Here is a 26,553-nt window from a genome sequence, read left to right as displayed (position 1 = left end):
CTGCGGGATATGCGAAAAGATTTCAGCCGACTTTCAGGCGAGCACATTGTCACCTGGCTGCTCCGGTGCTGGGATAATGGGGCCAGTAGCCTGGAATTAGAGGGTAGGGAGGCCAGGCAGCTGGGATCCCTGTCTAGGGAAGGCGGCATTGACAAGGCGATTGGGAAAAAGACCCAAGCCCTCAGCCTCTGGAAACGACTCCTGTCAGGCGTGAGGGAGAGGTACCCCTTCAGTGAGGATGTTGTATGTCAGCCAAGCAAGTGGACTACCATGGAAAGAGGTATCCAGTACCTGAGAGAATTAGCCGTGCGGGAGATGATTTATTATGACTTGGACAATGCCGACTTACCCACAGACCCTGATGAGGTGCGATGCACAAGGCCCATGTGGCGGAAGTTTGTACGGAGCGCACCATCGTCATATGCCAACTCCCTGGCAGTAATGGAATGGAAAGGTGAAGAGGGACCAACAGTGGATGAGGTAGCTGGCCGGCTCCGGCGATATGAAGAAAGTCTCTCTTCCCCCCTTGTCTCAGCTGTGGAGAAATTGTCGCGGAAGGTCCAGCAACTTGAAGAGAATATGTTCTATTCCCCACCTGCACGGGCCAGCATCTCAGCTATTAGAAGCAGGCATTTCCCCACTCAAGAGAGAGAGTACAGAGGGTACACACCACGAGGCACCCTGTGGTTCTACCTGCAGGACCACGGAGAGGACATGAGGAAGTGGGATGGACGACCTACTTCGATCCTGCGGACACGGGTACAGGAGTTGCAAGGAAGGACAACCACAAAAGGGGATCCCTCCAGGAAAAGTGCCGCCCCAGTTTCCAGTGGGCCGTTCCCCAGACAAAGCAGAAGGCCTGATCTTGCTTCTGATCCTCTTGAAGGAACTTCCAAGTCATTTCTGCAAGAAGTGAGTAATGGATACTATGACGAGTATTAGGGGGGCCCTGCCTCCGGCCAGGTGGAGGAAAGGGACAACCGGGTTTATTGGACGGTGTGGATTCGATGGCCTGGCACATCAGACCCACAGGAGTATAAGGCTCTAGTGGACACGGGTGCGCAGTGTACTTTAATACCATCAAGCTATAGAGGGGCAGAACCCATTTGTATTTCTGGGGTGACAGGGGGATCCCAAGAGTTGACTGTACTGGAGGCAGAAGTGAGCCTAACTGGGAATGAGTGGCAAAAGCATCCCATTGTGACTGGCCCAGAGGCTCCATGCATCCTTGGTATAGATTACCTCAGGAGAGGGTATTTTAAGGACCCAAAAGGGTACCGCTGGGCCTTTGGCATAGCTGCTTTGGAGACAGAGGAAGTTAAACAGTTGTCTGCCTTGCCTGGTCTCTCGGAGGATTCTTCTGTTGTGGGGTTATTGAGGGTCAAAGAACAACAGGTGCCGATTGCTACCACAACGGTGCATCGGCGACAGTATCGCACTAACCGAGACTCTCTGATTCCCATCCATGAGCTGATTCGTCAACTAGAGGTTCAAGGAGTGATCAGCAAGACTCGCTCACCCTTTAACAGTCCCATATGGCCGGTGCGAAAATCTAATGGAGAGTGGAGGCTAACTGTAGACTATCGTGGTCTGAATGAAGTCACGCCACCGCTGAGTGCTGCCGTGCCGGACATGCTAGAACTGCAGTATGAACTGGAGTCCAAGGCAGCCAAATGGTATGCCACGATTGATATAGCGAATGCATTCTTCTCAATCCCTTTGGCAGCAGAGTGCAGGCCACAGTTTGCTTTCACTTGGAGGGGCGTCCAATACACCTGGAATCGACTGCCCCAGGGGTGGAAACACAGTCCCACCATTTGCCATGGACTGATCCAGACTGCACTGGAACAGGGTGAAGCTCCAGAACATCTGCAGTACATTGATGACATCATTGTATGGGGAAACACAGCAGAAGAAGTTTTTGAGAAAGGGAGTAAAATAGTCCAAATCCTTCTGAACGCTGGTTTTGCTATAAAGCGAAGTAAGGTCAAGGGACCTGCGCAGGAGATCCAGTTTTTAGGAATAAAATGGCAAGATGGACGCCGTCAGATTCCAATGGATGTGATCAACAAAATAGCAGCTATGTCTCCACCAACTAGTAAAAAGGAAACACAGGCTTTCTTAGGTATTGTGGGTTTTTGGAGAATGCATATCCCAGATTACAGTCAAATTGTAAGCCCTCTGTATCAAGTAACCCGGAAGAAGAATGATTTTAAATGGGGTCCTGAGCAACGACAAGCTTTTGAACAAATCAAACAGGAAATAGTCCATGCAGTGGCCCTGGGGCCAGTCCGGGCAGGACAAGATGTTAAAAATGTGCTCTATACCGCAGCCGGGGAGAACGGCCCTACCTGGAGCCTCTGGCAGAAAGCACCAGGGGAGACTCGAGGTCGACCCCTAGGGTTTTGGAGTCGTGGATATAGAGGATCCGAAGCCCGCTACACTCCAACAGAAAAAGAGATATTGGCAGCATATGAAGGGGTTCGAGCTGCTTCGGAAGTAGTTGGTACAGAAGCACAGCTCCTCTTAGCACCTCGACTGCCGGTGCTGGGTTGGATGTTCAAAGAAAGGGTCCCCACCACACATCATGCAACCGATGCTACATGGAGTAAGTGGATTGCACTGATCACGCAGCGAACTCGAATGGGAAACCCCAGTCGCCCAGGAATTCTGGAAGTGATCATGGACTGGCCAGAAGGCAAGGATTTCGGAATGTCACCAGAGGAGGAGGTGACGCGTGCAGAAGAGGCCCCACCATATAATAAACTGCCAGAAAATGAGAAGAAATATGCCCTGTTCACTGATGGGTCCTGCCGTATTGTGGGAAAGCATCGAAAGTGGAAGGCTGCTGTGTGGAGTCCTACACGACGGGTTGCAGAAGCCAGTGAGGGACAGGGTGAATCGAGCCAGTTTGCAGAGGTGAAGGCTATTCAGCTGGCTTTGGACATTGCTGAGCGAGAAAAATGGCCAGTACTTTATCTCTACACTGACTCATGGATGGTGGCAAATGCTCTGTGGGGGTGGTTACAGCAGTGGAAGCAGGGCAATTGGCAGCGCAGAGGCAAACCCATCTGGGCTGCTGACCTATGGCAAGATATTGCTGCCCGGATAGAGAATCTGGTTGTGAAAGTACGCCATGTAGACGCCCACGTACCGAAGAATCGGGCCACGGAGGAACATCAGAACAACCAACAGGTGGATCGGGCCGCCAGGATTGAAGTGGCTCAGGTGGATCTGGACTGGCAACGTAAGGGTGAACTATTCATAGCTCGGTGGGCCCATGACTCCTCAGGCCATCAAGGGAGAGATGCAACATATAGATGGGCTCGTGACCGAGGGGTGGACTTGACCATGGACGCTATTGCACAAGTCATCCATGAATGTGAGACATGCGCTGCGATCAAACAAGCCAAGCGTTTGAAGCCTCTTTGGTATGGAGGGCGATGGCTGAAATACAAATATGGGGAGGCCTGGCAGATTGATTATATCACACTGCCACAAACCCGTCAAGGCAAGCGCTACGTGCTCACAATGGTGGAAGCAACCACTGGATGGCTGGAAACATACCCTGTGCCCCATGCCACTGCCCGGAACACTATCCTGGGCCTTGAAAAGCAAGTCCTGTGGCGACATGGTACCCCAGAGAGAATTGAGTCGGACAACGGGACTCATTTCCGAAACAGCCTCATAGACACCTGGGCCAAAGAGCATGGTATCGAGTGGGTGTATCACATCCCCTATCACGCACCAGCCTCTGGGAAGATAGAACGATACAATGGACTGTTAAAAACTACACTGAGAGCAATGGGTGGTGGGACTTTCAAACACTGGGATACACATTTAGCAAAAGCTACCTGGCTAGTTAACACCAGGGGATCTAACAATCGGGCTGGCCCTGCCCAATCAAAACTTCCACGTACTGTAGAAGGGGATAAAGTCCCCGTAGTGCACATGAAGAATATGCTAGGGAAGACAGTCTGGGTTACTCCTGCCTCAGGCAAAGGCAAACCCATCCGTGGGATTGCTTTTGCCCAAGGACCTGGGTGCACTTGGTGGGTGATGCGGCAGGATGGGGAAGTCCGATGTGTACCTTATGGGGATCTGATTTTGGGCGAGAATAGCCAATGAATCAGATTGTGTGCTGTTAATTGCTAAGTAACACTGTCATTGTATGTCCTCATTGCTATAATTACTATCAGTTGTACTACAAGTAAGGCACAGGGATGATGGGATAAGAACTGATCTCAACAGCTGGCGCCCAGCAGTTTCCTCAAGATCTACATCTTCAGCCCACGGACCGCGTGCATGAGCCACACCAGGTGCATCAGTCACAAGCTCCGAAAAATACAGCATGCAACAGACCAGCACCACCCAGCATCTCACCTGCCCTGAGAGACTGTTCTAACAGATGGAGCCCAAAGCCGTGGATTAAAAGAACTCAACGGACACTTTGGAGGGATGACCCATAAACTAAGGGCATTATATGTGTGTATATATATATATATATATATATAACAGGGGAAAGTGGTGGCAATTCATTGGAACCTGCTGGGCGTGGCATAGATGGTATGGAATAAGGGGTGGATAATGTCCTGGTTCCGGTGGGGATAGGGTTAATTTTCCCTGGCATTCCATGCCATGTGAGCCACGCCCACCCTGAGCTGCCGGGGGAGGGGACAGGAAGTTGCTGCTTAAAAGCGGGCTGGGGCGTCCCGGGGCCGGCCGGTCGGGAGCGGCGGGGAGCGGCGGTTCCGTAATCGCGTTTGTATGTTCCCCTACCCGTGTTGTTGTTGTTGTTTGCCTGTTCCCTCTGCTGTTCTGTTAAACTGCCTTTGTCCCAAACCAAGAGTCTTGCCTTTTCTTACGATCCTTCCTCTATTAGGAAGGCACGTGCGAGCGGCACGTGGTTTTTTGTTGCCATCTGAGGCTAAACCACGACATAAGTGAACGAAGGTTCTGCTTTATCATGCACAAAGTTGTGTGTTGCACCATGCCAATCAGATGCTTTTAGGACAATTAGATACAGCTTGTGTATTACCTACAGTGAAGATGGGGACAGTATCGGAGAATGAAGTGACCTCACTCATTCTTCATATGAACCTTTGAGAAATGTTCTTGGCTTTTAAAGAGGAAAATGTGTTCAGCACCAAATAAGTCGCACCAGCCCAAGGCAACATCGAATAGGAAACTTGCAGAAGAGCAGACTGACCCTGCTTAGAGCTTCAGTCTGTGTGAAGGGGAAACAGGAGGCAATTAGGGCTTTCCAGAACTTCACTGTTCTCATACTGACATTTCTACATGCCCACAGTGGTACCATTTCAAACCTCGTTGCAAACAGGCCCATGTTGACCTGCGTGTGTTGCTGAGTTTCTCTGCATAGTCACTGAATTGCCTTAATTGAAATGTGCTGTAGGTTTTACAGTATAAGCATCGGTAAGAGCTGCTTTTCAGAGCTGCTAAGCATGGATGAGTATAGCAGAAATAATACCAGCTTCTCAGTCCTGCCATCTGCACTACAATGTAGTACTTGATATGACAGCACTTGTTTCAGCTGTGCTTTCCTTCTTCTATACCTGTGTTTCTGAGTGGTTGGAGGTTATTTTCTTCTTGGTGTCCCATAGTCCACTGCCTGTTCATCTCCTGCACTTGTACCTTACTAGTCTGATGCTGCTTGTGTTGCAGCTTCATGTGGATTTAATGAGATGTTAATGTTCAGTTTCCTATATCCAAGTAATTTTTTAGAACATTGCTTTCTCTTACCATTCTTTAGTCTGAAGGGAAATGATTGATTGGAGCCTTGTTTCCCAAGGTACATGAGGATCTGTAGTCAAAGATGAGTGCAGGCGAGTGCAGATCAATACACGATGTTGCATTTCTAAAGCAGTATTCTTTGCCCTACTGGCAGTCTTTTGTCTTCCTGAAAACTCAGTTCTGACTTCCAATGTTTGAAATTTGTTCTATAGACAATTTCTAGCCACAATGCTGTGAAACCTGAACAAAGCTTCTCGATTTCTTCTTGTAAAATTTTGAGTGAGTGCATAGTGGTATATCTACATCGCAGTCGATGGAAACTTACGTTCACTTCTGTTCTAGTAACTGTCTTGTTTTAAGAAAAGAGGATTGCTTGTTTACAAAGCTAAAAGTACAATCTGCTCAACACAGGCAGAACTGAGACCCTGCTTCCAGGTACAGTTCAGGCAAAGGTGGATTGTTTACTTATATGTGTATTTTCTCTTACAGCATAGGTGGAGAAGTAGTGAGAGGAAATGAAGGAAGCTACGTGGGGAAACATTTCCGCATGGGATTTATGACAATGCCTGCTCCTCAGGACAGACTGCCACATCCTTGCTCCAGTGGCTTTACCGTGAGATCCCAGTCTCTTCATTCTGTTGGAGGAACCGATGATGAAAGTAGCAGCTCTCGTAAGCAGCCGCCTCCAAAACCGAAGCGAGACCCCAACACCAAATTGAGCACCTCATCTGAAACAGTCAACACTGGAACAACAAGTAAGAGTGGGAAACTACCGGACAGGACTGAAGGTAAACACTATATTTCTTTGGAAAAAAGGCTTTTGGTGACCCACTGTTAAGGTTGTCTAGTTGGTAATTTTGCATTTAAGAATTACTTGTATGTTTCCCTATCTGTGCCAGCACAGGTGTCCTAGATCAATGTTCTCCAAATTTTGGACCAGTCAGTAATTGTCAACCTTTGATATTTCTCACAGAACCATACCACTTATATGGCCTGCTTATATACTGGGGAAAGTGTCAAATTTATTCAAAATGGGAGGAAAAAGAGATTGCTATCAGATGGCATATAGGACACTGTTATCTGCATGCCAGCCAAGGACCACTCGCCATATCACTAGCACTGTGAAAACCACAGCTTTAGAGAGTGTCCTGCTCAACAAAGAAGTGAAGGACAGAAATTATTAAAAAGAATACTGCCTGGCATTGAAACGCTACAGCAAGGAAATACCATCCAATGGTAAAAATTGTACCCGAGATGGTATAATGTATTGCCCAAAGCTTCTGTTTGCATATGAGTCTACATTTTCTCTTCCCATTCCTCCCAGTTATGTTTCAGCCAATGCAGCATTCAGAAGAAAATAAACAAATGCGTTGAATAAGGATATCACTTCGTTACTTTGAATTACTAAAGATGAGCTAACCCTATAGGGATCTTCTCCTTCCTTTCTTCCATGCTGCAAATGCATTTTGTGCAGCAGTAGGACCAGCTGTACTCCCTGCTAGGAGAGATCAGGATGACTCTGCATCACAGTGTGAACCGTGAGAAGGAACCCTTAGGGACAAATGGGTTTGATCAGTGCTGGTCTTTCCCACTGCTATGTTACATATCAGTTTTGACAGCCCACGCAGTATGTTGTGCTCTTAGTGCGTATCTCTTCTGATTGGTGTTGTGGCCAGAAACACTTGTTAATTGTATTCATGCTACAACCCCTTTTAAGCAAATCTGATTTTAAAAGGTCATCATTGATAAGAAAGGTGCAAAGGAATCTATAATTCAACTGGTGGTACATATGTCTACAGTTGTGAGGTTGGACAGAAACACTGAACAAAAGTAGACTTATTTACGCTGCTGTTGGTAGTTATTTTGCATATGATATTTACCATTACTTCCATAGCTTGTTCTCTACAGTGAACGTTACGTCAACTCCACTAAATAGACTAACATGATAAATCCAAGCATTAAGTACCAGCCCTTAATAAAAGCAGTTTACCACAATTTTACTGGACCAAGCCTACATAGAAACCATTCAGATTTGTGCCACAGACAGATTTAAAATCTTATATCAGAAAGTCTTTCAAGTCTTTCATTTAACTCAAAAAGTGACTGCATGGCACAAACTTCTTGGTTTGATGTGCTCTGAGGTGAAAAGCAGGAGCTCTTAAGTTCCTCAAAATTTCTTTTTAAAAATATTATCTTTTAAAATATTTTTGCAATTCTTTAACATACATTCACACTCTTTCTTCCTGTGTCTGCACAACCAGAATCACCAAGGCTAAAGGAAACTTGTTTTGCAGACAGGGCAGTAGGATAGGTTCTAACATTTTCTAGTTTGTTTAGTGAATGTTCTTGCAAGTGTGCATTGAGTCACACAGTATATTGTGCTCTGTGCACAGTATGTTGGTACAGTTGACCTTGGCATTATCTCTGAAACGGTTAGGAATGAGGTCTGTTTTATACCTGCCCACCGCCCTTTTCCTCATTTACTAAGAAGCAAGAGACTTTGACAGCTTTAAAGTAGCAATAATAGTAAAGATAGTAATCAAGTGTTTTATCAATCTCACAGAAGTTATGGCAGACTCCTTAAGCAGTCTGTGTCCTCATGAATCTAGATCTTCTTCAGCATTATTATTATGGAAGGTCCTGAAAATTTTGTTTCTGTTCCCTCATCATTTCTGCCATCTGATATTTGACACCAAGGATGTAATATGTAGTCATGTCCCTTCTGACAGATTTCAAAGTTTGAAATTGATTGACGTTTCTGTTTCCAAGGCAAAGTACCACTTTGCCTCCTCCCACGCTGTGCAGGTTGAGCTTAATCTATCCCATCACCTGGTGGTTATGAGTGGTACATGTGGTATTGTAGCAGTGTTCACTTTGGACAATCCGTATGACAATGGTACTACTGCACCGTAGCACTAAGTATTGCAGAGTGCCTTGGATTCATTATTGTAATCAAGAGCTGAATATTCATAGCAGGATCTCTGGAAAGAACTGGTGAATGAGTAATACTCCATCACTAGCATAAAAGGTAATACCTAAATGTTACTTTTTAGTGTGACTAAATGCCTTCATGGAATATTGAGAATCTCTATGATACTTAATATATGACCTGTATTATATTAATTCTGCTGCTTTATATGTAGTGCAGCAATGGGCATTTTTAGACTATCGTGAAGAAGTGCGTGGAGAACCCTTTAACCATGCCGTTGTTTTCATGTGTTCAGAATATCTGCCCTGTTTGCATGCGTCTGAGTTTATATGTGCCAGACTTACAGGTGTTTCACCAAAGAGTTTGATACATAGAAAGTAACATCAGATTGTAGGGGTTTTTTTTGAAGTAAGCAGTGAAATTTAAAGTCTGATATATACTCAAGGGTGGTACAATATGGTGTTTGGATGAACCGGCTGGATTTCTAAAATGCTTTGCTGTCACCAGGAGAGGCTTTGTTACCACCTGTGCACTCCAAGGTAACATGTTTGTTTTGATGCAAGAATTTTCACAGTTGTCATTTCTCTAGCCTGGGAATGTTATGTAAAAACTGTGGTCATATGTTGACGCGGACATTTAAAGATGAGCAGAACCAGATGAAAGTCAAAGTTCATTATCTGCAGTATTGATTTAATACAAATCTTAAACCACCTTTGTCCCAGAATATGAAATTATTACTGTTGCTCCACAATTAATTCCCAGCAAACTTAGTATCTTGAATTGTGCTAGCTCAAAGAAACCTGTGAAGCTCTGATTCTGCCAGTCTGTTTTTTATGTGCAAGTGATTAAGTTTCTCCATATCTAAGTAGTTCTCATTCTAGTAGCAGTCTTTGAATTCAAGAAATTGTACAACTCTATCTTTCCAATTTCAGGTGAGATAGCCCACAGGATACAATATTCATGTTCTCCTAGGGAGGTCTTTGGGACCTCAAGTCCAAGAACATGCAGGTTTAACTTTCAGTTGTCCATATTGTACCCAAATATCTGTATATGCGTGTGTCTCACACATTTGTTTGTACTTGTGGTGCTCACAGACTGAATGGCTACAGCTTTTTCCAGGAACTATGAAAAACAAAGATGAAAACCCCTATTGTTTCTCCATCAACTATTGTGGAATCTTTACAAAGAGTTGTCACAAAATTGTTCCCAGATCATTTTTTTTATGGAAATGCAGAATAATTCAGACTATAATGTCTATTGTCTGAGACAGTGGCTACTTTGAGAAGGAATTTGGTACATTTCCTATGCAACCAGGGACAGCCTCACCACTCATTTTTATTAAGTGTGTTTACTTTTTGCTTTTTATTAACAATCCAGTTTATGCAAACAAAAGCAGTTACTGCTGGTAACTTTTATTCTTCTTCTGATCATGGTAAAGTCAAAATATTGAACCCATCCCATCATAACAATTACCAAAGCATTAGATTATGTTTTGAATATGAGTCTGACTTTACTGCAGGAGTAAGTAGCAGGAGAAATTTGGTCGTGAGCTTGAAAGATCTTTTCTTCCTTGAAGCACAAATGGCATCACTGACAGCCATACCGGCTCCGCACACTTTTCCTATAAGTGCTCTTGCTTCTAAATTCGTGTGAGTGTGAGAATCTTCTTTTAAGTTGCGATGACACATATTAACCCTGTCTCATTGTGCAGCAGTGTGATAACACTCCTGTTTGTGTGTTTTATCCCTGTCTGCCTTGGCTCTGCCTGAAAGAGCACTCTCCAGGTTGAAGGCTTCATTCTCCTTAACTTTAATTTTGTTGCTGCGTTTCCACACTTTCGTGTCCCTTCTTACATTTCAGTATTCCTTTTTTACTCTTCCGGCTACCTCTCATATGCACCCACTGAACGCCTTCCACCCGATGCATTTCTCCTCCATGACAGATTTCTAGAAAGTTGTTTTTAGAAACGTGGGCTGTCTTTCTGCAGAGTTTTCAAACTCTGGTAGGCACAGCAAACAAATGTAGCTGTTCCCCATACAACACATATTGGGAGTAAGAAGTGTACTGAAAAGGGTAATTTTAAATAACATTTCAGCATGGAAGGTGTATCTAATCTTGATCCTGAGAGGCTCTTTATTGAGAAAATGCAGGAGTTTAATTAATTGATGTGCCCAATCTTACAGAAAAGGGAATTAATAAAACAGTATAACTGGTGAATGTAACCAGCCTTAAGCAGTGTTTTTTGATGTGGTCACTGCATGTCCTCAAGAAAGGTTTACAGACCTACTGCAGTGCAAATATAAATGAAGAGGTATAAGTGAATTGCATTCTGGAAGTTAACTTTTTGTTAAAATTCTGTTTAGTAAGATGGAGGATGACTATATTATATAAATATATGCACATAATATATATAAAAAATGTAATATGTATAATGAAAATGCAAGTTGTGTGTGCTTGCATGTACACACAAACATAAGCACCCAAATGCAAATGAAAACTCAGAGTAACATTTTCAAACTGCTGTTCATGGTTATAATTCTGCTCCTGCCAGAGTCCACAGGAAATTTAGGTCTGATATGTGAAAATGCTTGCAGGGTTCCCCACCTCCCAAACCCACTCAATTTGTTTACTGTTTTCCCTCTGAGTGTCCTGTGTGGAAGAAAATATCCTTCTTGCTGCTTTCTAAGCCCATGCAAGCCTCTCTCTCTTGCTCAGCAATCTCTAAAGGTGGGCAACTTGTACGGAAAATTTTCCTCTGGAGAAAAGCAATTACAGTAACTGTAACTGGGGTTGCAGTCCAGCTGGTCTCTCTCATAAATCTAGTTTTCTGTCAGCTAGACTGGTGACTCTGCATTGTAAACTTGAACTTTTGCTACTCTCATTAAACAGAACTTGCATTAAAGGGATTTAGTACTTTTGCTGTTTTTGCGTGGTGCTGGTTTCCTTTAATTTCATACCTTAGCTAATTATGGATTTAACCTGAACTTTGAAATAGTGTCCTCTGCAGTAACCATGTCATGTCCTTCCTTATAGCTAGATCTTATTCCTGCATCTTTTCATCTGTGCCTACTAAAGGAAGAAATATCACTAATGAGACCTGTTTGACCTAACGAGTCTAAAGGGACTGACAGATGAGTTCTGGAGGGTATAGCTATGGGCAGTTTAAGATGCTACTGCTTCTGGGCTGTTTGCTTGGCCTCCTGCCAGACGTGACAACTCCGTGCTGATGTAGCAGCATGCAATATTTTAGGGACTCATCTTTGAGACACGGGTGCTGCTACACCACCCTGCTGCTGGGCAGGAGCTGTGGCAGGGGAGTGGGGTGGGCAGGTCTGGGCAGAAGCATCCTGCAGGGAGGTCTGTCAGAGCCCTGCGCAGCGAGCACCGGTCTCGTGCAGATGGCTCTGTCAATGCGCTCCCTCCCAGCAAGGGCCAGGCGTCACTGTGGCCTGCAATGGCGGGCTGTGGGTCTGAGAAAAGGGGATGAGCTGGCTGCGTTGGCTGTGGAGGACAGGTTGTGCTGCCTCCTGAGGTCCGGCCTCTGAGGTGTCCTCCCAGGGCACTGGCTCCTCAGCTGGGTGCTCAGCTGGAGTCCACGTGTGTCATGGTGCCCGAGAGGCCTGAGTGCTTGCGTGTTGTGCACTGTGTGGTTTTTAGCTCATTTTCCTCTTTCCTACAGCCTGCTCTGTATTTTAAGCAGAGCATTTAGACCCATGAAAAGCTAGTGTTCATGTTAGCTATATGGGGATAATGCAAGCTGGTATTCAGCCACGTGTAAAGCAGTGTCTGTTTTCCTCCACATACCTTAATCTGAGTCTTATCTCAGTGCTGCATTACCCGTTATTTTTTGTACACTGTAATGTATCTTTTGCAGACTGCAAAGCTTGAGAGGGCTTAACTTGAAACTGTACACATTGGGAGAAAACAACGATGGAGAGAAAAGTCAAAGCCAGCATCAGAAGATACACGTCCTGTTGTCAGTAGAGTGAGGTGGAGTTGGCTTTTAACTACCATATGTGATTCCAGAGAACTGCCCTGTGTGTCTGCGTGGCACGGGGATGGATGTGGTGACTTCAGCATTGCTATAGCAATGCAGTCTCTACTAGAAACCCAGCACTCCTTTCCCTTTGTTCAGCCCTGCATCTCAGCAGCCTCCTTGCTGCTGAAAGTGGTTGAAAGGCCGGCGGGCAGCGCTGGCCTGACTTTGCGGTGGGACGCTGCCCAGCAGTGCCTCTGCTCTGTGTTTGGTCCCTTCCGTTGCTGAAGCACCTTGCTCCCCACTGACCTGTCCTCTAGCAGGAAGGACACGGCAAATATTTCAGTCTATTCTCTAGCACTTCAGAGCTTAGAGATTTTCAAAGGCTTTGCTTTGGGGGGGTTGGGGGGGTGGTAGTGCTGGTAGTTTTTCAGTGTTTTGGAGTTTGGTTTTCTTTGCTTTTGCTGAGATTTCAGTTTGCCCCTCCCTGCAGCGAGTTGGTTTTCAGATTGCAGCTCCCAGAGCTGGGTTACTTCCCTATGCGTGCCACCTCCTCCAGCCCTTCATCTTTTCAGGTCTGATTTCTGGTCCCTCAGATAAGGGCGGGCAAGGGGGAAGGAAGGAATGAAAGCAGCAGTTCTTATAGCTGTTATAATAGCTTTCTGTGCAGAACAGTGAACACAATGTGATTTTTGGAGGGATTTATAAACAAGTTTTGAAGCCACAGAGGGAGTATGTTCTTACCCTCAAGGCACATATGCATACTCATTAACGTTAATGGAAGTTGCAAACATTGAACAGAAAATAGAGCATGCAGTGGTAAAAGACATGAAGATGTAGTTACCCACTTGGGAATTGCATTGTGCCCAAGACTTGGCAGTTGGTGCTTTAGCTGTGTTGTGCTAGTCTATCCTGTGTACTTAGTGTCTTTTTTTTTTTCCTTTTTAATCTAACAAAGTTGCTTTATATATTCCTCATCTCTCTTTTCACATTAGGATGTTGCTTATTTTCTGAGAGACACTGCACCTATGGAAAAAAAGCACAAAATTAAATGTGCAGCCCCTCTGCAGTACAGATATCTCTCTGTTCTCGAGGGTGATGGAAGCTGTGGTGTTCTTGATAATGGAAAAGCCTTAATAATGCGAGTTCAGGGAGTGTTGTGCTGATTTACCAGATTGACTGCAAATGCAGCCAGTGCAGGAGGAGGCTGTCTGCCCTAAACTGAGGTTAGTAAGCCCTGCAAGAATGCTTGTGATTCCTGCTGAGCATGTGGGCAGTTCTGCACTCTGTACGCCAGTGCTGCAGGGCTCAGGAGAGTTTATAAGCCTGGTTGTGGACCCAGGCCCAAACCACGCTTGTGGATTCACACCATTTTGCCTTGGAATTAGGGGCAAAATGCCCCTGCAAATAGGACCTCAAGGCGGTGTTGGGTATATTGCAGACATGCCCAGTAGGAGACTTTCTCCAGGGTGCTGCCGCCCTGAAGTCTGCTGACTGTATAGGGTCACTGTAGTCCCTGGACATGCCAACAAGGCAAGGAAACATAAGCTACTGATTCATGCAGCCAGCTGGGATCTAAGAGAGAGTATTAGCACAGGTTTCACATCATATGAAAGTCACTAGGCCTTTAGAGCCAATCCAGCCCCGGCAGTGCTTCAGCTGTGCACTTGAGGTGTCTGGACCAATAATGTTTACCAGAAAGACCACAATGAAGAGAGAGTCTGTGCAGAATGCTGTCATGTGGGTGCTCTTGTCCACTGAATGGGTTAATTTGCAACCTCAATAGACAGACCCCCTATGTAAATGGAAGGTTATAGTGTCAATAAATCCATTATCATCAGGTCACTGTATGTCAAGCCTGAAATGCTGCTGGAGAGAAACGTAAGTCATCATATTTGCAACTATATTTCATTTTTTATTTTGTTTATACCTCAGGGAACAATAATACTGGGCCTTCTCAGTATTTCCACCTGTGAGCTGAAATACTATGAAACACTAGATTCTTGCATTATTTTGCATCACTGAATGGCTCTGAAATCAGAGCCAGGAGAGGAGGGGAGGAGAAATCCAGGTAATTCTAGTGCCTTGTTTTGACAACCCTTCAGAATTTGTTAAGTAAAACAAAATGCCCGTGAAACTACAAAAATAACAATTTTGGGAAACTCGTACTACTCTTCTGTTTTCCATACTGTCTTTGGCATTGTCTGTTAGGAACATTGTGGACAAATGACTAAGGGCTTGAATAAAGTCCGTGTTTACTCTTAGAGCTGGTTTGTGATCATAGAGATATCTGGCAAAACTCATTTAGAATTAAAGGAAAAAAACCAAAACAGCTACACTTCTTAGGATTTCCACTTCTTCTTACCTTATTTTCAACTGGTGCCCTAATTCTGTTCTCATTAAACAACCAATTGAGACAAATCCTTATGGAGTGAAGTGTGACTCGAGCTCTCAAAACATTTCTTGCCAAGAGGTTGATACTGGGAACACACGGTGCTTAGCAGAATCACGTCCCACGAGATTTTAGACTGGCTCCAGGTGAGATCCTGTCTTGGCTAGCCTCCCTTTCATGGGTAATGTCTTTCTAATGACTGTTTGAATATAGTGGTCTTGTTTGGTGCACCGGTTTGCTGCTTTTGTCTCTTCCACTTGGCTTAATGCTGGATGACATCAAGCAACATATGCCCGACATACTACAACTGTGTTTGGCACTTCACACTTCTCAATTTGTACATGCGCAAACAATGCTGTGTCGGGATAACGTGCACAGCAGTGACAGCTCAACAGACCACAGCTTCCATTTTGCAATGCCACCAACTTGCCTGGAGGTCACAGTGTACCAGCCTGGGCTTTTCATAGGTGCATGAGGTGAAAAAAACCAAGCGAACACAAATTTTTATGCTAATTTCAGTGGGCATAACTTTGAACTGCTGGCATGTCAAACAAGAAGCACATCCCCCAAAGTCCAGTGTGATTTTCAGCTAGCTGTTGGTTCATGGTGGGGGGAGGCTTAGATGTGGCAAGTAAAATGCTGGAGCATGGTGTACTTGACATCAGCAAGAGGCATATCTTAATATCCATCTCCAGTGCAGTGGTATATTTTCCATGGCTTCCATAATTTCTCTGAGATATTAATGAATAATACTCTGCCTTCGAATTCACAACCAGCTTGCATGTAATGATTGAATAATTCTAGCTCTTCTTATGCTTAGTAGTAAAACAAAACCAGTGTTGCAAGTACAGGACTCTCTAAGCATAAACATGCCTGAAAAAACTCAACTCCCTGTTGGGAGCAGTATAACCTTTGGGTTGTTGGCCCTAACAGTGCTTTGTGGGATGAAGAAGATTCCTGGCATTTTCCATGCACGACTGCAAAGGGACCTGTCTCCCATTTCCTCTTGGTAGAATACCAAAGGATGGCTTGGCTATAAATATTGCCTTAGGATCAATGTGATGATGCCACAAGTCTCAATAAGGAAAGTTTTAATGGGGTTAGGTATTTGCTTATGACAACAGAAGTCCCTTAATACTTGGATTTTGGTGAATAAGATTCTAAGTAACCCTTTGGTTAAAAAGAATGTTTATTTTCTTAAATAAGGGTTTTTACAAACAAACGCATGGAAGCTCAAGGTATTCTATGGTTCTGAATTACTTGTTATTTTCTGTTAGAGATAATTTTTTATAGCTCTTGTGGATAAATATCTGCAATGACTAATTGCCTTAAGATCCCAGTCCTGCAAATATATGCTTGCTTGTGAGTAAGTCTTATGCCAAATGGAGACTTCTGTAAATAATACTAACCATCTCCCAGTGGTTTATGTGGAGGAACAGGGCTCTTCACAGCTCTGCCACTGGCTTGGATCACCAGGAGTATTTCACTTGGCTCTCAGTGTCCCAGATTCCTCTTTTATAAAATAGAGATTGTGGCAAGGGCTTTGTTTTGTGAGGTAGTTTGCCATCAACTTATGACCAGAGTATTTCTGCTCACAGTAAAAATTTGGGCTAATGGGTCACGTGTGAGTGCTTTTGTGAATAGCACTGTAGAAAGAGGCTTTTGAGTGGAGAAGGGAATACATGAAAAAGACTGTCCTCGCTTAATGTGAAATTCCACACATCTGGCAGGGTTTCATTTGTGAACTCAGGGCAGTCACTGAGGAAATGAGGACTTCAAGCAGCTTCTGAGCATAGGAACTGCTCAAGTTCACTTTCACTGATGCTGTGCATGAATAAGGATGGCAAAATCTGGCCTGCGATTATGGTCTAGCTCTGCGGAATGCTGAACTCACAGACAGTCCCAGGAGATGGTAGGTAACAACCCCCCCTCAGAGCTTAGGCTGGTATGGATGAATCCCTGCAAAGAGCTTTGCTCTAAGCAACAGCAAAATGAAGCAGGCTGTAAACACTGGGTTATAGCAAGAGCTTCTGCTTTCCTGTGGTGGTACAACTGCGCAACGCCTGGGTGCATCCCTGTGTTCTAGTGGCAGTGGAAGTAGATGCTAGTTCAGTCTTCATGGGGAACTTCCGCAGCTGCAAGAAAGGATAAAAAAAGAACATTTATTGCAATGAAAAGTTGCTTGGCAAAGGAAAGGATAAGATATGTTATCTGAGGAAGCTTCGTGGTATAACAGTTTCATCAGTCACTGGCTTTTCAGTGGCAAAACCAGCATTGGCTTGTCCCTACACCCATGCCATTGTGTTCAGCACTTAGTTTAATCATTAGGGCTGGCTTAGGGGCTGTGCTGTAAGGTTGGATGAGTCCAAATTATAAGTAAATAGGAAGGAGAAGAGAAAAAATGGAAGGGAAGGAGAAAAAGGAGAAGAGAAGAGGAGGGGAGTGCTGTGTGTGTGCTCTCTGGAAACACAGTGTGGGAGGGACAAAGGGAAATAAAAACACACCTCATTCATGTAAAGAGCTTTTGGGCTCTCTCTCTCCAGTCATACTCTGGCAGCTGATGCCTGCTTCTTCCCTTAGATATTGGCTAGGATCTTTTAGAGTTCTGATACTGCTCATGCTTTAATTGCCTTTCATTTACCTGAGCTTTCCAAGCATTTTTGCTGGAGAGCTCCACTCTTCCTCGTTGTTCCATCTTCCGTTTTTTGCTTCTTGGTCTTTCCCCTCCCCCCCCTTTTTTTTTTTTTGCAGGGTGCTAGTTTTTAATCAAGTCTCTTTCTTGTTCCCACTAGTTCTGCCTGTGAGTTGAACTGAACAGGTTCTGCAGTCGTGGGTGAGGTAGGAACAGCTTCTGGCAGCAATTCCTCTGGTCCTTTTTGCGCTCCATCTTTGTCTCTTCATCCTCCATCTCGTTTCTCAAGTGGCACAATGAGGTTAAGCCTGGCGTTTGAAACAGGAGAGGGCTCTCCCAAAGCTTGTCTAGAACTGCATACAACACTGTCAAAATGGTATTGTTCACTGTAGCCATAGCAGGTGAATTTATGGTGATTAGACCCTTATAGATGAACAGTATTATAGTCTCTACTAGTTTCACTAGACCACTCTGCAAATGAATGCAAGGTGAAATGATAGATGCCAGGCGCGCAGAGAAGTACTGAGTGGGAGGCAGCTGATGACATGTGGCTTGTCTGTAATTTTGTCAGCACTTTATTTAAAAGAGTTGAGGAGGAGAGAGGAGTCACCCCTGTATGGAGGTGGAAGTAAACTGAATAGCTGTGAGGCTATTTTCCTAGAGCTGATTACACTGAGTATTTCAGTAATGCTCAGCCTCTGACCACGGAGGTGTTACATCTCCAGGCACTGCTGCCTGCCTGTGAGCTGCTCTGACAATGCCCTGTCCACTTCAGCTATCATCACATTCACCCAAAAGATGCTCAGTGACAACCTGCAGGAACTGCTTCTGCAGGGTCACCTTCTGTCCTTTCAGTAGAGGCAAGAGTGCCCCTTTAGATGAACTCTTGTTCATTGGGGCTCATTTGCTTTCTTGATGCTCCTGCTGGGGTGACTCATTTGACGCCTGCGATTGACCTTGTGCTTTGTTTTGAAATGTGAGCTCCGTGGTGGAAGGGCCTGATGGATGTGTCACTCAGCAGCAGCCAGAGGCTTTTTATACAACTGCCTCAAAGAAAAGAATTGCTCAAAGCCCGCAACATTTCGGGGGGAGAAGATGTTAGTAAAATCTATTGGGTCCTCGTCGCTGGTGGGAGACGGTGAGGAAGTGTGGCAGCATGTGTGGGGCTGCCGTGCCCATGGAATAGTTGGACAAAATACATTTCATGTTGGAGTCCCCCAGAGGTCAGTGTTATGCACAGTATCACCTCGGTAGGTCTGCCAGCTTAATTTAATGGGCTGCAATTATTTTAGAAGCTTGGCAAACAGATTGCTACTTATGCAAGCAAATAATGGATTTGACCTACTTACTGTATCTGTAAGTAGGAAGATAGGCGTTACTGTGGATCTAAAAAATGAAGTCTCATATCTTTGGACAAATTATTGAAGTCACCGCTAGTGTTCTGGACAGGACGTTTGTGAACCAAAGCGACAATTAAATCAAGTGAGCAAATACAGACTCTTTTTCTAGATAAATGAAGTAGGTGAGCTAAACTTACTGTTTCATTAAGCATTTGCTCTTTCTCTATCTTGATTTCCTTCTTTCCCTATTTCCCTGTAAATCATTTCAGAGTCCGCTATTTGGGTGCAGGTACTGGATTTAGAAATTGCCCAGAGCCAGGAACTCTTGCAGAGATCACTTTCAGTGTCAGAATGGGTCACGTACCACACCTTCTCCAAGAAGTTAATGAAAATCCAGCAAATTATTTCCCACATGATCTCCCTCAGCTATGATAGCTAGTAGTCAATAGCGGTGGTGTTCCTGTGAAGCCAGGAGTTGCATTCAGTCTGTAGCATGCTCGTGTTTACATGAACATTGCCAAATGATACCACAGAGGCCTTCAGTGCTCTTTGGGCAGCAGATGATACATGAATAAGCAGCTCAGCCTTTCAAAGGCTTACTGGTATAATAGTGGTGTCCACTACATACCAAGCTCATGTGATGTAGGTATCTAAGGCACATGTTGGTGGGACTTAGCTCTTTACACGTACCTAGAAGCATACTTCTCTGAGCAAAGAGCGATTGTTTCTTTCTGGAGGTCATCAGAAATGCTGCTGCGCTTGCAGTCATCATGCGGCACAGCCTGTAGAAACCCAGTCAGACAAAATGCAGAGCCTCACCATCTTCTGCGTGACATTCGGGGGATGCGAGATGGGTAGCTACAGAGAGGGAGAGGGGGCAGCTGGCGCAGGATGACAGCCCAGGGAACTGTGCTCGGATACCTGCACCACACAAAGATGCTGGGTGGGAGGCGGCGGGGGCTGATGTCACCCATCGTTCTCAGTGTGAAATGCAGTCAGTTTGTGGGTAGCTGTAAGAATAGAGCCATAACAGTTAATTTACAGTAAAAGAGCAAAAACTGTTCAGGTTTCATCTCCAAGGTGACAGTCAAGATACCATAAATGTCACTTTAAAACTGAAGAGCTTTACTCACCTTGCAGGTCTGTGTCTGTTTTTCTGTACTCTCTTGTGACCATGTTTAACTCTTCAGTGCCTCAACTCTGTGCATGTTCCCACAGCAGAGCAGTAGAGCCACCAACCAACAAGCACACAGGCTTTGTGAATTAATTTTCCTGCAAGCATGGTTCAGTAGTTCTATTTGCATGCTCTTCATGTAGTTCATCTAATGATGCTTGCGATTGATGAATTCCCATGCCAGTTGCCTCTATATCTAGAATTCCTTCAGATTACATACAGTTACAGCATTTTCTAGTGCTATTGTTGCACTGGCTGCGGAATCTGTTTCGCACAGGCAGACTGCAGGCTATGTGGTGCAGGCTGTCTGAAACAGAACAAACCAGCACTTCGGCAGCAATATTGGTTGGATGTGTGGGCAGTGTGAGGATCCTTTACTCAGATTCCCACTTCCCCAGTAATCCTCCCACCTCTCCCTCCTCAGAGCCTGCTTCCACTGGAACTGCTGTTAACTTACACCCATGTAATTCCATAGATCCTGACCCCTTGTGTCTGGGCATGTTAGTTCAAGGATATTTTTCTAAATGGATACTCCGAAATCATTGCAACCTAAAAGAAGCTACTGTGTGATTTTTTTGTTTGCCTCCATTTGCACTCAGTTCATCAGTTTTCCTGTAAAAGGAGGATGATTCAAATTGACTTTTCTTTTCTTACATATCCAAAATCTTTCTTTTTCTGCTTTTCTAGGGCTGTGCCGACTGACAATAACTTTTAGCTTCAGTGAATTGTACAGAAAGGCTTGATTGCAAATAATTTGTAATTATTTCTCAAACACTCTCTTTTCTTTATTTCTTTGCCTATTCAGCGTTACCTGGAAAAATCAGGGACATCAATTACCCATTCTTTAAAAGAACTAGGATGTGAAGTTCGAAATATATGAAAGCACGAGGCTGGGCATTCAGAAGGAGACTTTGTCACTTTGTAATTTTCTGAAAGCTTTTGGAGACCTTTTTATGGTGGGAAAGGGTGAGAAGCAGAGCTCAGTGTGTCAGGCAGATACAAAGGGAAGAGGAGGGCTGTGGAGGAGAAAACCTGGAAGTCAGTCTGCTCTGGAGCATGGCAGTTTGGGGAGGGACTCTCTCCAGCATGCGGATACTCCAAAGTTTTTGAAATGTCCTGGTATCTCTGCCCTCGTCTTGGTAATGTGGCTCTGGCGGCAGGACAGTTAGTGCTGTAGGCTGGCTTTTGTGAATCCCAGGCAGGAATAGCTACCTTGGCACATACAGCATGTAAGGAGCCACAAATTTGGTTTTGTGGCCCAGATACACAGCCCTGAACTGAACCTGGCAGCAGCATGTCTTCAACCATGGTGCCTATCAGTTGCAGAAGTTGTGGTGTTGGATTAATGCAGAACTGAATTTAACTGCGGGGCCCAATTCTGCTCTCTGTTATACTGATGTTTAATTCTGGAATATTGCTACTGAAGCCACTAGGTTTCTACCACTTTGAATTAGAGCAGAAATCAATCATTTTAAAAGCTAAAAGAATTTGTAGCCAAAATAAAGGGATCTGAATACTTTTGAAGAAGTCTCCTTAATCATAGCCTTGAGACATCCGAGTAGCATATCAGTAGTATTTTATGACACTCTCTTTTAGTCCTTTCATTTTCAGTATAGTTTTGTCCTCTTTAAATGCCCAAATAATTTCCAGTAGAGCTAATAGATTCAGGAGGGGGAATAAATATGTACTGCATGAAATCATTGTGCAGAAACCACCTGTGGCTTGCAAAGCTGTTTGAATGAATCAGATGGCTCTTTTATTCCTTCCATGTTCTTTCCCTTTGCTTTTTCCTACTAGCATCTCTTAGAAAAGGAAAAGGTAACCTGCAGGGAAAGGACTTGTGTCCATGAGGACAATGCTATTTTGAAAGCAAGTATTTTTCATGACAGAGGTACGTTCTCTGATGTTCAACCTACTGTTCAACCTCTGATGTTCTCCACTTCAACCTAGTGATGATATTTCTATTGTCATTTACGAAGATGCATCTTTGTGTGTATATTTTATGGCTGTTCACAGTGTAGGAACATTTGCCTTCAAAAATTGCTTGGAGAAGAAAAGATGCATGTTCAACAGTGCATGTCTCCAATTGATATATTTAAATTTGCTTTTGTTTTCTACTGTTGCTTTCCAGTGATGAGAACCGCTGTGCACGGATTAATATAAACAAATATAAACAAATACATTAAAATAAAAACCTTGCCTAATACACCTTAGAGCCTAAACTGGCAAAAGACAGATGGTGAAAAGTGGCAAAAAAAAAGGGGTGAAATGACAGGCAAGGCCCTGTGGCCTGTGACAAAGAAATGAATTAAACTCAGGTCTCATGAGTGCCAATCTTTTGCACAGTTCAGAGGACTGTGCCTTTTTAAATTCAAACTAACTAAGATTATTCAAACTTCATCTACAGAGATAATGAAATCTAACCCAATATAAGCACTGGTGCACAAATGCACTTAAGATCATGTGCAACTTTGAACAAGCAGTTCATTTCCTTAAAGCCGTGGGGTTACTCATAGTTTGAACTTGCACGTATCTATAGGCTCTGTGCTACCCTAGAGCTGGATTTTCTCTGTTGAATTATGTGATGTAAATCAGAATCTGTGTATCTTTGATTCAGTATCCAGTTCAAGTTCAGGGTTTAATTAAAGAAAATCTATTTCCTTTCAGTCCTGGAGGCTCTTTTTGATAGAGGGTACCCCTCAAAATACAGCAAGATTAATTCCTTCTGCATTTAAAGTAACATTTTTAAGAATTTAAAAAATGTTAGGCCCCAAATCATTCCTTCATTTAGAAAGAAATTGAATGCTATAGCCTCTTGGAGAAATTGAAAGGGAGGAATTTTCCTGTTACATGTATTTTTATTCTGTTTGTTGCAGTGAACAGCACAATAAATCGGCTTGGTCTCTGAACTGCAGAAGCTGGTAAACACCCAAAGGACAATAGAAAATTACAAAATTCATTTTAGTTCTTAGACATTTTCACTTACACAGTGAGCGAATAATAAAAAACAATGTGATAACACATTTTCATATTTCAATCTCTCCTTAAAGAGTAAAAAAATACTTCAGAAGGAAAAGATGACAAGAAGCATTCTGTATTTCCAAAATTATCTATGAAAGGCAGATTATCTCGGCATGTCTGAAAGCTATGCGTAACCTTTGTGCTACAAATATCTCATTTCAAAAATGTCATGTTCTGCTTATTCAGTAGGGCTTCCGTAAGGCTATTTTAAGCACTGTGCTTCTTATTTCTAGATGAGAACTGAAGTCATTGCCGCCTGCATGTTTTGTTTCACTTGCAGTCTATTAGACATAGGTAATTGGTTGGTAGTAGGATGCTATTAAACAGGGAGAGTTCCTGCCCAAGCAGTGTAAACTCCGTGAAGTTTGGTTTTGTTTGCAAGGATCATCGTGCCTCCAGTTTATCAGCTGTGGTAGTTTGGGTGGCTCTGATGAACAAAAGGAGCATCTGACATAGTGCCCTGGGCTCCCGCAGCCGGGGCAGCTCCTGTGAGTGAGGGCAGAGGACCACATAGCAGTTGCTGACCTGTCTGATCGCCTCCAGTCTGCTCGAACTCCTCGCAGACCTGGCAGTCTCTTGCATTTGTGTGTCTCTGTAGTAGAAGGACTCACAAGAGCTTTGTGGTGCAGTTTGGCATGGCTGGTTAAGGGAGTGTGCACATGGCAGGGAGAGAAATAGTCCTCACTTTTGTTTCTTCCATCTAGCTTTCGATCAGGCCCCGTGTGCTCTGAAGTACGAGTGGCAGAGTCTCAAGGCAAGTTACTGGCGACAGTTGCACCAAGGATGTAATAATCCATGTTGAAAAGCACTTAATTACTCCATGTTTAGAGCAGACAACACAGCAATATGTGTGTCACCAATATGTCAGCATGGTTTGCTTTTCATAGGAGTTTATGTTCCCAGCAGGCACTGAATGCTTTTTCTGCCTGATAAATGTCAAGTACTTAAAGCAATCTTGCCTGTTCCTCTCCGGAGATTGCCAAATAATCTCCTTTCACTGGCTGTGGGATCTTGCCAGGGCTTCTGCATTCATGCACATTTATCCCTGCCAAATGTTGGTAACACAGGAACTGTACAAATACGCCCTGCTTCTTTCATTGGCTCTGCACAGCTCTGTTCGGTTGCAGGATTCCCAGTTTTTTTCTCTGTTGTTCTGGGCCGGAGCGATAGTTCATGGTCCATATTCTCTTATCAGGTGTGCTGTAGAGTTCAGCCCTTGCTATGGAGCTGTGTTTCAGAGTAGAAACCTTTGTTAAATAAACATGGTAAGTGTCTTGCATCATAGGCTTCTTAAAGCTAATTCAGTTTGCCTCCTGAGTGCCCCACGGCAGCTGAGGGGAGTTCCCAGTGGGTGTTGTGCAGTTCCTCTGTTCCCAGTCATGATAAGAAGATTCCTTTGCTATTTAAGCAGTCCATTTACCTGTGCATTTTCTCTAGGAAGTGTTATAGCACCAAATGTTCCTGCTCTGGGTAGCATATAGGAGGTAACTCTATACCTTTCTAAGGTTTATAAAATATTTTAAGCATTTAGTTTTAAATTTTAGTTTGAAAGTCCAGTTTGTCAAGGAGGGAAAAAGATCTCAGTATCATACCACCTCCTGGAAACAGATGCTTTAATAAAATAAACTGTGGCAGAGGAAAAAATGCTTTTAATAGAAAAAGCAAAGTAATCTTTCACCTTGTCATGTTTTACCCTGTGTATCATATAGCAGAACTGGGTCATTTGACCTTTTTGTTGATAATGTCATCAAGATATTTTAGGCTATTGCTACATATCATGCGATGGCAGATGAGAATGCTGTGTCTGTCACTGCGGTACTTAATTCCAACCCATGCAAAAATATTTTACAAGACTAGATGGCAGAATGTCAGTCGTTTTCCATGACATTTCTCATTTCCTTGTCTGTAATATAATAACTTGTGAATGTTGTATATGCAAACCCTAACACCTAAGGACAGGTCTAGACCGTGTGGCAGAACCTCATCAGTTGGATAAAAACTGTGAAAATGGAAGGAGGGAAGAAGGAAACTATTTCTAGCAATTTGTTTGAAAACAGAGTACTCAACCACTTTTAGCTACTTTTAGGTAAAAGTATCAGTTAAGAGTAGCCTTGAATGACCTTTGGCACAAGAACATATTTTGATTACTTTGTCCATCAGTAACTCTCCCAGTAAAGAGATGGAAGAGCGGGGATATGGCTGTGAGACAGAGCACGTTCTCAGTGTCACACCCATGGCACAGGAGATGTAGAAGACAGCGTAGGGAACAGGGGTCTGAGGAAGGCAGAGGAGCGGGAAACATCTGTATCTCAGGCATGCACTGGGGATGGCAGCACGATGCACAGGGAATGGAAGACTGTGAGAAGCCTCCGTGTACAAAATACACAGTTTTCAAATGCAGCAAAGTCTGTAATCCTTTGGCTGGTCTAAAGTAGAGTTCAGGCCCTGGGCAACGTGTTCAGAAATGATCAGGCAGTTTGTGCCAGTCTCATTGACTGTCTCTTCATTTTAATGACACCAAACTGAAGAAGATTTTGCTTTTGCCAGGGTTGTAAATCAGATTAACAGAGGTGTAGAGAAAGGACTGAGATCAAGTTTATGTCAGTAGATTGTATATGAACATAATAATCCAAATAACAGACTAAACAGAAAGGAAATGGTGATTCAGCTGGAAACATGGCAAGAAAAATCCGTTAGTATTGTCAAATACATCAGGAGTAACATTTTCTGCAAAGCCCAAATGATTCTGGTAGTCTACGTCTCATTCCCAAAAGTCTATCCTAATACATTCAAGAAAATTAATTTGGGTTAATTAAAGAGACAAATTTAAAGTGCATTAGGATATATCCACATAGTGAAAAACTATCAAGCTACCAAATGCTTTTGTCAGTGGCAGCTTTTGCATGTCCCTAGCCTGCTGCAAAGTGGAACACATTAATTGGAACCGTCATGAAAGCATAATATCATTTTTTTAGGTTTTTTGGGTTTGGGGTATTTTTCCTGGCAAGATTTCTTTTTCTTTTTGCTTTGTTGTACCTTAGTTATACATTAAGCTTAAATAGATGCAATGGACGAAGACTGGTCTCTTTAATTCATATATGTGCACATACGTACATTCACAGCTCCTTATTCCTAAACAAAACTGGAATACTGCTTAACATCTGCCTTTATTGCTATGCCTTGTAAGAAGTGAAGAAAGGTTATTTAGCAGATCAAAGCAGAAGTGTGACAAAGTGATAACACTGTGTTTGAATCTTCCTCTGATGGTGACCAAATCACACTAGTTAGATGCTGTAATGCAGGCATCTTCCAGCCTGGAGCCAGCGTCCTTGCAGACT

The 26,553-nt window shown here is 43.8% G+C and overlaps 1 protein-coding gene across 2 annotated transcripts in view; it reads left to right on the top strand.

Moving 5' to 3' along the window:
* NYAP2 (neuronal tyrosine-phosphorylated phosphoinositide-3-kinase adaptor 2) overlaps nucleotides 1-26,553 on the top strand; it is a 152,818-nt gene that overhangs the window by 65,986 nt on the left and 60,279 nt on the right. For both annotated transcript variants that reach the window (XM_063338539.1, XM_063338538.1), the window contains exon 3: nucleotides 6,241-6,539. In XM_063338539.1, coding sequence (XP_063194609.1) covers nucleotides 6,241-6,539 — 299 coding nt within the window. The remainder of the gene's footprint in view (nucleotides 1-6,240; nucleotides 6,540-26,553) is intronic.

Source organism: Chroicocephalus ridibundus, chromosome 6, assembly GCF_963924245.1.
Source record: "Chroicocephalus ridibundus chromosome 6, bChrRid1.1, whole genome shotgun sequence".
In the NCBI taxonomy this organism is placed as follows: domain Eukaryota; kingdom Metazoa; phylum Chordata; class Aves; order Charadriiformes; family Laridae; genus Chroicocephalus; species Chroicocephalus ridibundus.
Note: the sequence above shows the minus strand (reverse complement) of the source record. Positions and strands in the feature narration are given on the sequence as shown.